This window comes from Equus caballus, chromosome 30 (genome assembly GCF_041296265.1).
Source record: "Equus caballus isolate H_3958 breed thoroughbred chromosome 30, TB-T2T, whole genome shotgun sequence".
Classification (NCBI taxonomy): domain Eukaryota; kingdom Metazoa; phylum Chordata; class Mammalia; order Perissodactyla; family Equidae; genus Equus; species Equus caballus.
In genome coordinates, this window is record NC_091713.1 from 17008584 (window position 1) to 17021254 (window position 12671).

At 52.0% G+C, this 12671-nt stretch overlaps 1 protein-coding gene across 4 annotated transcripts in view; it reads right to left on the bottom strand.

Moving 5' to 3' along the window:
- Positions 1-256: 256 nt before the first annotated feature.
- The window catches only part of CNIH3 (cornichon family AMPA receptor auxiliary protein 3), a 110031-nt gene continuing 97616 nt past the window's right edge, over positions 257-12671 (bottom strand). For all 4 annotated transcript variants that reach the window (XM_001489883.6, XM_005607986.4, XM_070256016.1 and 1 more), the window contains 2 exons: positions 8979-9122; positions 257-4511 (listed from right to left, as the gene is read on the bottom strand). In XM_001489883.6, coding sequence (XP_001489933.2) covers positions 4484-4511; positions 8979-9122 — 172 coding nt within the window. In that variant the 3' untranslated portion in view covers positions 257-4483. The remainder of the gene's footprint in view (positions 4512-8978; positions 9123-12671) is intronic.

Consider the following 12671-nt stretch of genomic DNA (forward strand, 5'->3'; position numbering starts at 1 on the left):
TGCGATGACACAGCGTGAGCGCAATTAGTTGTTGTCAAAGCATTTTGCTGGCTGCGTTCGTCTCTTATGTAGGGGAACAAAACTGTCATAACGGTGACAACATTATTCAACATTGATGCAATCACCAAGCCCTAAAATTAGGAAGCTAAAGGGAGATTTTCTTGAGAGGGCTGAGCTCTGTTACCCATGTCACATGCCTGGGACAGTCCGCCCCCAGGATCAAGGGAGGAGAGGAAGGAAGCGAAGATTCATTGAATGTTGCCACGTGCTACTATGAGCAGCCTTTTAGCATTTTATTCTACACAATCCTCCCTTCAACTCTGTGAAGGGAGGGGCAGTGGAGTGGGGCACTGAGCACCGAGATTTGCGGGGCGCCCATTACGAGACAGGCTCTCTGTACATAGTTTACCTCGATTATCACAACCACGCTGAAAGGGAGGTATTATTATCCCCATTTTGCAGATGAGAAAGCTGAGTCTCAGAAAGGTTAAGAAGCTTGCATAACATCCCGCAGCTCAAATCCTTCCGATTACAAAGTCATTTACACTGAGTCGCTTGCTGTGAAACCCGCAAGGTGGGCAGAGCCACACCTCTGGGACGGCTCCCCCGCTGCCGCTCCTTCATCCCCTTTTCTCTTCCTTCTCACATCCCGCTGCCCTCCCTATGCTGCATCACCTCCCAGGAAGGCAAAAGTGGTCCAGGCCCCAGAGCAAAAATAGACTTGGGTGGCAGTCCAGCTTCCACGATGCACTAGCGATCGTGACCTTGGCTCACTTGTTTAACTGCTATAAGCTTTAGTATTTCAGCTGTAAATTGGGGACGGTAATAGTTCCGACTTCATAACAGTGTTGTGGGGATTAAACGAGACCGTGCTTGTCAAGTGCTCTGCACAGAGCCTGGCACGCGGCAAGCATTCGACAGCAGTTGTTATCAGCACTGGTTAGAGACCACGGCATCAAAAGGTGGCCACATCAGGTCACAGCCTGACCTCCAGCCCCGGGACTACAGACGGGAACGGGCCTCAGAAGGGCAGCTGGGTCCGGGAATCTTCCCTTCCCGCATGGCCAGTTGACTCCCCACCTTTCGGAGGACCTTGCCCTGGATGCGCACAGGGCAGGGTCAGGGCGCCCAGGGAGACTCGCCCCTCCGAAGCGTTAGGTGGTGCTCCCCACGTCCGGGGCACCCTCCCAGGCTCTTGGCAAATATGAGCTCCTTTAGTCTTGACAACAAGCCAGTACAGTGGGCACCATTATTCGCTTCACTTAGTAAAGAGAAAAGGAAGCTCAGGTGACTCCCCCCCCCACCCCGATCTGACCCCCGGGGCACAGCCACGCCAGGCCTACGACTCTGCCTCTCTAAGGAACTAGGACCCAGGCCACCACCACCACCACCTCCACGTGGTGTCTGTGCCCCCTGAGAAACTCTCCGTGTGCCCAACCTCGTGCTTCATAGGGAGTGCTCCCCATCACCACGGGAGACATTCACTTTGTGATTTCTCCAGGGTGCCGTTCCTCCTGCTTCACTCCCCTCCGCTCTCTGATCATTTCTGCACGAGAAACAAGGAGAGACAAAGATTTTGCAGCAGGCGGATGCTGTGAGAAGAGGCAGACCTGGGCTTAAATTCCAACCATGGCTATGCATCCCCCTTACGAGCTGTGGGTCCTGGATAGTGACTCACCTTCTCGCAGTTTCTGCATCTATAAAACAGAGATAATATCGACCTCACGGTGTCCTTATGAGGATCACACAGAAGCACTTGAAGAATTTAGAATAACGCTGGACACCTCAACTTACAGCTCTTGTTATTATCTGGTTACTTATTCGCAGCACTGATCTCCTGCTCTGGCTAGTTCACCCAGGGAGGGCTCACCTTCCACGAGTGCCCCTCACTTCCTCATCTGTAAAGGGGGAACAGACACATGCAGCCTGCTTCATAGGAGCCACGTGAGGGCTGACAGGTCGTGGCATAAAGCCTGGCACACAACACAGGCTCCCCCAGGTGTGCCCATGACTCTCATTCTTATCACGATCAGCTTCTCCCAGGAATTAAAAATCGGCTCAGACTCCCAACAGACCCCTGGAATGATCTCCCAGCACAACTTGTGGGAGGGAAATGTTTGACGCTTCTCTTTCATAAACATAAGAACCACCTAAGAGGCACCTGCAGCTTGTAAAGCTTTCAGAGGCCCACCTTCCACACTAAAGCAAGTCTGAGGCTGGTGCACACAGGGCAAGGAAACCAGGCACTTCCTCTACAGCTCCTATTTTCAAAATCTCCTTTTCTCAAAAAGTTAATGCTACTGACCAAACTTTACCAGGACCCTGCTACTCTGCCAGCTTGTAGGTGTGATGCAGAGGACGTGGCGTTTTTAAAGTCAGATGAGCTGTGTTCAAAGGTAGGTCTGTGACTGCTGTGTGACTATAGCCAAGTCACTTACCCTCTCGGAGCCTCAGCTTCCTCACTTGGGAAAAAGAGAAGTATCAACTTCATAGGGTTGTGAGGAGGGTCAAATGAGAACATGAGAAAGATGTAAAATGTCAAGGACTACGTAAACGTGAATTCCTGATATTTCCTGCTGGAGAAAGGATGCCAAATTTAAAGCTCCATCACAGGAAATAGAGTCGTTCAGGACATCGGTATCTCTGTGGCCTCCTCCTTAATAAGCTTGAATTTCCTATCTCCATGTTAACAGTCTTTCTGTACTTGTGTCTGCTATTATAAGCCACTTCAAATCTTTTAGAAAGGAAGCAAAATCTAAAACAACAAACAAAGCAGCTTCATGGCGAGAAGTAACGCAGCCCATTTACCCTCTCCATTCGGTGGCTTTTGCAAGACAGTGGTGAGGTGAGATTTGCTGTCTGCAGCCTGGACCCCAGGGCTGGCTTCCCTGGAGGAAGGTAACTGGTGCTCTCAGGAACGGAGTCACAGACGAGGCCACGCAGCCCTGCTAGGAACTGTCCCCTCCCACCCCAGTCAGCCAGCGGGACCATGGGGAAGGGGTCGCCTGCTCCCGAATACCTCGCCTCAAATCCTCCGCTTTCCATCTTCCCCCTCACAGCCGAAGTCTGCATTTTGTTTTCTGTAGAATTTATAGAAGCAAAATGCCTTTTTGAAACTTTGCTTTTTCTACCTACCAGTTTACCACCCATATGGAGATGAAACCAGCCCGTAACGGGGTTTAAATGAGACAGCCAGGTAGGTGAAACACTGCAGATGTTGTGGCGTTTTAAACATAGCACACGACTGTTACACAAACACCATTCATAAACCTGAGTCACAGGGTTCGGACGGAAGCGGGGTACATGTATAAATAGCCTGTGGCTGTCACACGGAAGAAAGGAAGGGAGGTTTGGAGAATCAGGTCAAAATCACTGTGCCCAATTTAAACACGATAAAAATCTCAGCCTTGTCATTATTTACAACCCCTCAGCACGACTCCTACCCAAAAAAGGAGAGAATGTCAAATGGAACATTCTCAATAAGCTAATGTCCTGGCATTAAACTAAACAGTACGGCTGATGCAGCATCATAGAATGAAGCTCGATTATGCTGTCTCGCTTCTTGGCTGTCGGATGCCCACAGTTGGGAGCAGACACGCCAGCACTTTCCAGCCTGGGAACTGCTTTAGGATCCTTAAAAGAAGGTAGCTTCACAGACTAGAGATGACCAATTGATTTGCTTTCAATGACTCCGCGATGGCTTTGAGCGGCAAGAACACACTTGGTTGTGGTAAAGAACTAACACTTTGAACATGTAGGAAACATTTAAAAAAAATCATTTTTCCTATGACTCCCCCTCCCCAGGACACCCCCCATTCACGTGACTCTGAACAGAACTCTCTCCCAACACACTGCCCCAAACGCAGCTCCGGGGCTAAGCGGGGCTCCACACAGCACAGCGTGAAAACAGACAGGGCTGCGGGCTCAGGGCCAGGACAGCAGAAAGCCCACCACACACCTTCCAGCCCCTCCCGCCGGGCTGAAGGGCCTGGCCAGGGCTTGGAAGAGACACAAGAAGAGCCCACAGCATCCTCGAGGCCTTCAACGGGTCCCACAGACTCAGCCTTGACCCTGGGTCAGTCTGTTCCTCAGCAGACACCTTCCAGCCTCCCCTCCACAGTCCAGGAACTCAGTGTGAACTTGCAGGGAGCTGTTCGATGACGTGGATTCAGGAAGCAGCCACTCTCGCTCAGGAGTTTAGTGTTTCGTCACCCACTCCTCCGGGCCCTTATCGCTCAGAAGGGATCAACAACCTGGCTGTGGGACACGAAGGCCAAAGACTGTGACACACAGGGTCACAACACGCGCACGGTTAACTTGGCCCGCCGGCTGCTGTGTGATTCCAGTCCTGAGTCCCTCGGGGTGTCTGCCGGGTCTTCCTCACACATCCCGCTCTGGTCCCTTCTCCAGTCACCGGCAGAAGTGGACTCGCAGTCTCGTGCCTCTCCCATCCCAGTCTCGGATGACGTGTGTGGTCTTTGAGTTAAGAGCTCACTAAAGTGTAGATCATGCTGAAGGCAAAAGAAGAGGAAAAAGAAGGCATGAGTGGGAGCCCAAGAAGGACTCAGACTGGCCCCCAAAAAAGGGACCTTCCAAAAGCCGGACCCTTGGCTTCTTTCTCATTCCTGCCACGAGAGCAACTCATCTGCTCCTCCTTCTGGCCCCCTCCTGCTTCCCACAACGTTGGCCTAAACGTTTGGGACGAGAGCATATTAAGACGTGATTGCTCTAAGTGCCTATCGTTCTTCTCATCAGGATGATTATCATGGTTGCTTTTCCTCTTTTCTGCAATTGCAGGGCAGGTTTGGGCGGGGGGTGGGGTGCAGTGGATTCTTTACCCCACCAGCTGCTACATGCTTATGTGATGGCCGTGTCCAGAGGCTCCCAGATTATCCTGGATAATGTGTGAGCACTGGGGAAACGATCGTCATCGCTATTGCGAGGACCGATGTGCGAACACATGAACTACATGAATTCTTAATTGGGTACCTCCCTGGCCCTCCCGTTTCGCACAGAATCCAGGCATTAAACACGAATGAAGTATCCTACGGCAGGGCCTTGACACTCCCAAGGAGGGGGCCACGCGTCCCCGGGCTCTCAGAAACAGCAGGCTAATTCTGCAAGGCCGAGGAACGTTCAACACCAAAACGGACCACTTTGCCTATTTGGCAGAAAGGAAAACAGTCACCTTTTCACATTATAGAGGGGAAAACGGATAATCTAAGAAACAAAACCAAAGGAAGACAACTCAAGTGTTTGACTTCTAACCCTATCCAGCTGTGAAGCTGATGAGCTCTTCCGAGCAGCCGGAGTTCCGTCTTTGAGAACCTGCTGGACCTCATGTTCACAGAGCATCGCTGGTCAGGCCTGGAGCTGGAGGGGTCTTATTCAACACGGGGAAGTCAGGGGTCAGGAGAGAAGGGGATTGCTTGAGGTCACACAGCCACATCCCAAGGCCAAAGCTATGCTCTTTCCATTATAACACTGAGCTTCAGCGTGGATGCCTGTTTACTCACTTCATTCATTCACTCATTCATTCATTCATTATTTATTGAGCACCTCCTGCATGTCAGGCACCATTCTCAGTGCCAGGAAATGAGGGTGAGCACGCAGCCCCCATCCCTGCCTTGAGGGTGCGTATGGCCAGGCTGAACAACAAACAAGGATTTAGTGAGTACCTACTGTGTGCCAGGCATCAGCCAGGGTGGTGCACACATGGAAAGCATGAAACAGAGAAGGTCTTTGCCATCAAATCCGCCATGAATAACATCATATAGAGTGAGAGAAATATGTGGGAGGGGAGGCAGGCACGACCCAAAGTAATGGGCAGGAGGGCGGTGCTCCTGTTGGTAGGTAAGACCAGCTGCTTCACACCCTTGATGTGAAAAGATCTTTATACAGAGCAGGCAGAGGGAGCTCACACTGGACTGACCCACTGGCGTCAGTGTCAGTATTAATGTTAGCTAGTCCCCATCCCGTGTAACCCGCAAACATCTGGTGCACAAGGCAACCTGAGAAGGGGGGTGCCCCAGGGTGGGATGGTTAGCACAGCACCATGGGAAGAGCCCAGGCTCTGAGGCCAGATAAACTGCTAACTACCAGCTAGGACCTGGGACACATCTCTTAATCCTTCAGGAAGCTCGAACCGTGAAACGCCAACCCCCCCCTTTACAGGTTCCCAGCTTCTGTCACTTGAGTCTCCATCACTGTGCTCAGCCCAGACGCAGCTCTCCATACACGAGCGCCCCCTCCCCTCCCTAGGAGGGGCTTGGGCTGACGGTCCTGCGCCCTCCACCTGCTCTGGACCTGAGGGACTAGGAGCTCCTGTGGCGGGAGAAGCAGGGTCTTTCAGGGGCCCTGAAGAGCCACAAGAGGTCAGGTTCAACAAAGAATGTGGAACGCAGGCAGCCACCCAGGGTCCCAGCGGGGCAGGAGAAGTTGTTTCCAATTTTGTTCTGGAAACAAAGTAATTACCGAATGTAACATGAAGCAGGGCCAAACTGAACCAAGGATCTCCGGGACAGACAGTCAAACAGAACGTCTGGAACATCATCCGTTACAGAACGATCATGCCCATCTAAGCGGCAGGAGCCGCCAACGCCACCCCACCCCACCCCACTCCCTCCTGTCCCTGCAGCCCAGCAGACTGAGAGCGGCTTTGTTCTCTGTCTGAAAATTTCTTTATTTTTTTTTTTTTGAGGAAGATTATCCCTGAGCTAACTCACCCATGCCCATCTTCCTCTGCTTTATACGTGGGACGCCTACCACAGCATGGCTTTTGCCAAGCGGTGCCATGTCTGCACCTAGGATCCGAACCGGCGAACCCCGGGCTGCTGAGAGGCAAAACGCGCAAACTTTGCTGCGCCACCAGGCAGGCCCCTGTCTGCGATTTTCTGTGTTCTTTCCCACAACGGGCTCCAGCAGTTACCGCAACAAAACTAAAATGATGGAGCTTGATATGCCTCGGTTCCCATGCAGAGCAAGGGGGATCCCAGGCTAACGGGGAAGGAGCACTACCCTTGTTCTGCTGGCTTTGAGAAGGGACAGTGCTGCCTCTGGGGACAGGCCACTCAGCCTACAACTCTGCAGCAGAGGCTGTTGCAGCCCCACAAAGAAAGGAGTTGAGTACACTCCAGCAAAGAAATCTAACCTCCATGTCAACCCAGGGGCCGAGTCGCTAAGCCAGGAGGGCCTGGGCCACCCTCTAGAGGTTTCCCGACAGGAACCAGCTGGAGCCAGCTCTAGTTGATAGAGTTCAGACGTGGAGTCAGAAAGACTTGGGTGAACCTGTGGGGCACCTCGGAAATCTCCAGAGAGGCTTCAAGCAACTTGAAGTTGAAGGAGGGGATGTTCCAGGACACTCTATCAAGGAGGAGGAGGGTAGAGGTCACCCTGAGCCTGGATCAACCATTGAGTCCAAGACGAACGTGGCAGAATAACTCTGAATCCCCTCGAAGGCTGAGTCGCTCCAAGGGAAGCTGTACCTCCAGGGTCTCCGAGCCTTCTGGATGCTGGGGATGTGGAGGGGAGACGAGGCAGAACCAAGCAGCACCTGGGCAGCAGGACCCACCCTCAGGTGAGCATCAGAACTGGCTGACACCCAGCCCCGAAATTCCGAATCAGCAGATGGAAGCCCAGCAATCTGCGTTTTTTCGTTTGTTTAGTGAGGAAGACTGTCGCTTAGCTAACATCTGCGCACCAGTCCTCCTCCACTTTGTATGTGGGACGCCGCCACAGCATGGCTTGGTGAGTGGTGTGCAGGTCCATACCTGGGATCTGAACCCGCAAACCCGGGGCCACCAAAGTGGAATGCACAAACTTAACCACTACACCACCGGCCCAGCCTAGAAATCTGTATTTTTAAGATGGGTCTGATGCAAGAAGTCCAAAGACCACATTTGGATGAAGAATTTCCTAGAGGTTTCCTAAGATAGCCAGCAGTTAAAAGCTCAGTCTTTTGGGTCAGATTTGAGATGGACTTACAGCTGTGACACTATATTCTGTGACCGTGGGAGAATTATCTAATTATCTCAGATTCCGGGTCCTCATCGTTAATACGTGGGTAGTGATAGCGTTTCGCTCGTAAACTGAGAAACACACGTCAAGCTCTTAGCCCAAAGCCTGGCTCCTTTTTAAATGCTGGACAAAGGCAGCCACCGCTCAGCCCGCCCCAGCCCACCGAACCCTGAGGTGGCCTCCCTCACGCCCCCCCACCTCCCTCTGTCTCACTCGCTGCTGTCGACCAGGCCCTTTGGAGACCACACCGGGATACTGGGAGATCTCCATGCCCTGCCACAGGTAGCGACAGGAGAGCAAGGCGACAGGTGAGATGCCCCAGAGAGAAGCCCAAAGAAGAAGAGAAAGGAGGAGGAGACGTTTCTGGAAAAAGCACTCTCTGGGGTATCAAACCACAAGACACGCTGTTTACAACTATCTGCTTAGCTAGGATGTCCTGAGTAGAGAGGTGAAAAGACAGGAGATTCCTGAAATGGAATTGCAAAGTCAGCACGTTTTACTTAATTAGGGTGGTGTTATGAAACAGTAGGAGAATTGTAAGCGTAAGCATTTAATGACCCAACATGCCCCCTTTGTGAATCATGACTGCCGCCGGAGGTTTCTGTTACGGTCCCCAAGAATGCTTACACACAGGCGAGGGGGCAGGGGGCAATGAGGCCACAGGCCACCTGATTGGCTGAGTTGCTAGAGGCCGGAGGCCCATGGGGACACAGGACCACATGCACCAGTAACGTCCTGAGAGGTGTGGGCAGAATGTGTTTTCACCGTGTGGCCCTAAGGATGCACCTGTCAGCAGGTGAGGCCTCCTAGTCCCTCATACAGAAGCCCTTGCTCCCAAACCAGAGTCAGGCAGCTGGGCTCATCCCCGATAGATGAGCCATCTCCCAAAGACCAAGAGGCCGGCCTGAAGTTCCCTCCATTGGTTGCAGGAGTCAAATCCACCAGGAGGGGCAGCAACTCACCAGTAAAGGTAGTAGAAGAACGAGAGGAGATAGAAGGCCAGCTTACACCAGGCCTCCTTCTGACAGTAACTCAAGGTGTCCGCGTTCATGACCACCGGCGGGTCGTAAGCTAGTTCAGAACTATCTGCCGGACAGTGGAAATACCTGCAGGGAAAGAGCACACAGCGTCATCAGCTCTGAGCTTTGGAAGGGACACCTGAAGATGTCGGGGCCAAGGCCTCCTGATGCCGGACTCCCCCTGAGGAATCTCTCCTGAGCCGTTGTCTGCCTTCTGCCCGCATCCCTGCCTGTACATGGCCCGGACACTGCCACAGAGCAGCCCAGCTGCCATCTTCCAGCAGATAGCAACTCCCCCAATACTCAGATCCACCGCATCCACAGCTACCCCGACAGAAGGGAGAGGTGGCACCTGGTGGCACCTGGGAGACAACGGGAAGAGCCTCCTTTCTCCGGGGGAACGGGAGTCCGCCATGTGTGTCCATAGCGGCTCCAGTGTAGGCACAGGTGTGGGGAGACAGAGAGCTGCATCTCCACTGCCAGATGCCACCGGACCACAGTTCTGCCCTAAACATTAATTACTTTGGATAAATATTGTCCCCTCCCAGACCTTCTTTTAAAATTCTGAGTATTCTGGAAGGGACATCATATTCTCACTGGAGTGTGGAGTAGTTCACAGGTACTTTTCTTCTTGATAGAAGGACCCAGAACAGCAGAAAGAACAGCAGCGGCCATTGCAGGGCAAGAGCAGCCCTGGGGGGAAACTGGGTAAGCCAAAGACAGCAGGTGGAAGAGAGGAGGGAGCAGGGAGAAGGGGAGAAGGGGGAGGGAAGAGGAGGAAGGGAGGAGGGAGGAGGAGGAGGGGGGAGAGAGGAAGGGGGAGGGGGAGGTTAGGAGGGAGGCTGAGGCAAACTGCCTGCTTCAGACATCACGTGGGCTCCATGTTCACAAGCCGACAGCAGCTCTCAGGCTGGGGGAGACCTGGGGCGGAGGCCCTTTGAAAGTGGTCTGGCAGGAGGCGAGTGCTGTCCTCGGACCATCCTCTGGCCCTCAACAGGACACTGGCCCCGGGCCCTGGGCCACAGCCTCATTCGAAGCTAAAGAACAAAGCCGGGCTGAAATCACTCAGCGGGCTGCTTTTTTGTCATCCTGGTAGAGGAATCAGGAGCCAGTGTGCAAATTAATGGCCCTGTGAGCCTCTGGGACAGGCTGTGGTTCTGGATGGTGAGCAAGGCCCCGATTAATCACACTGCTTTGAAGAACATCCCTGGGACGGAGCAACTCCCCGAGCTGGGGTTTCAGTTCCCTCTTGCTTCCTCTTCTTAGGAGCACCCTGACAGGATCTGTCACCGACACTGCCGAGAGGAAGGCACAAGCCAGATTCAATGACACCTGCCAGCTCAGAGCCCTCCAGGCCACTCACCTCTCCTCTTCCCAGGGGCAGATTTCAAAACCTATTTGCCTTGGCTGTGGCCTTGTTCCCAGGTGACCTATTAAGTGGAGGCAGGGGATGGGGCAGGGGACCACGCGGCTCAGTGGAAAAAGCCAGGGATCTGCCGCACACGGGTCACCAGACTGACTTTCCTCGGGTCAGTCACTAACCTCTCTGAGCCTCAACTTTCTCATCTATAAAATGGGATGAAATTGCCTACGCCAAAGGGCTGTTGTGACGATTATGGGAGCTGATGGATGCAAATCATCTGCAAAGAACAGGCACCAGATAAATGGCAGGCAATTCCAGTTTTATTTAAGCAAACTGAGAGCTAGAGCAGAAGGCAGCTTCACGTGCGTGACAAGCGTCCCTGGACTGGACCTGCTGTGGTGGGGAGGGAGAAGGGAAGAAAGAAGGTGTTCAGGGACTCCGGTGTGTAAAGGACCCCTCCCTCCTCATTCCTTTCTCTTTCATCTTCTGAGCACTTACAAATTGCCAGGAACTAGGCTAGACCCTGTCAGGGATTCAAAAAAAGTAAGACGAAGTCCCTACTGGCAAGGAGACTGCAGTCACTCTCTTCCTAAACAAACGTAAACTTGCCAAACGTAAGGACCCGGGCTGGCTCTCCCTTTCCTCCCTCTGGAAGAGCGACAGCCCTAAGGAGCAGTGCATCAACCAAAGTTCTGGAAATTCACCACGTTTTCGATACCCTGGCTTGACAGCACACTATTTGAGGAACCTGGGGATAAATTCCTTTTATAGGGAGAAGGGCCGGCCCCCAGGGTGGCATGCCAGGGGACAAGGATGTGGACTATGATCCATACAGACGTGGGACCAAAGCCTGGCCCTGCCATGTCCTAGCTGAATGACTCCGGGGCAGTGACCTAACCTTTGTGAGTCACTGTGTCCCCATGTGTAAAACGGAAAAGGAACCCTGACTCACCCAGATGTTGTGGATACTGGATGAGGTAAGGCACGGAAAGTCTTGAGTGGGTATGCAATACATTTCAACACCACGATGCTTCTATCTGACTTCTCTCTAAGTCCAGACTTTAGTGGGTTACCTTTAACATACGCGGGACTTTCTTATGCAACTGACTCATTTTCCTTCATCCCTAAACCTGCGAATTCTCCTCTCCTCCTGCTCTTGGCCAATGGCACCTTCACTCTCCCAGGTGCTCAGCTTACAGACTCTTTCTCCCTCACCTCCTGCACCCAATTATTGGCCAAGGCCACCCCCAGTTTACCTCCACGGATTGTCCCCTTCTCTCTCCATTCCAACTTCCACCACCCAGTTCAAACCTCCATCATCTCTTCACCGGGAATTTCATCATAACCTCCTAATCGGATTTCCTCCTCAAAATTTCACCCTCCAATCCATCCTTCCCACAGCTGCCAGCATCACCTTCCTAAAAACCAGATCTGGTAATGCCATTCTCCTCCTCAAAAGCTTCTGAGAGCCGTCCATTCCCTAGAGAATAAATTAATTCCCCATCAAATCATTTCAGACCCTCCGTACGGATCCCCAGCTGTCTGTCAACCCCATCTCTGCTCATATCCCTCCAAGACCGCTACCTCCAGCCACACTGCACAGCTGCTGTTCTCCAGACACACCATGTGCTCTCGTACCTCTGAGCCTTTGCATATGCTAGTCCTTCAACCTGGAGTGTGCTTGTCCAGATTTTCCAGTGTCACTCTTCCCACCTAATTTCAATGCTCATTTCTCCACACTCCTACATACATTGCTCATATTTCTGTTAAGAATATCTTTCCCTCTGCCACTAGGGTGTATGTTCCTGGAGGGTAATGATTATATCTTACGTTCACCTTGGAATCCCTCACCATGTCTGGCATGTAGTGTGTGCTCTATATGTTTCCTAAACGAAGGAGTGGATGTTCTAGACGTGATGAAATACAGGCTATATTCTATGGTAAAATGACAATGATGGAATGTTTGGGGACCAAAGCTCTGGGAGCAGGGGTAAAGGGTGGTTAGTTTATTTGCATAACTGCATTCTTTACTACCCTTGTATTTCCCGCTCCCTGCCTCCTACATCCATATGGTGACTATATTTTACAAAAAGCCCAAATCACATGATCTGAGGCACAGTCTTAGCAGGGAACAGACTATATAAAATCAGAACTGGCCCAGAAAATCCAGCCCATCTGGTAGGTTTCTTCTTTTTAATTAACATATAATTCACATAAGAAAAAAATTCACCTTTTTAAAGTATACATTCAGTAGTTTTTAGCATATTCATAGA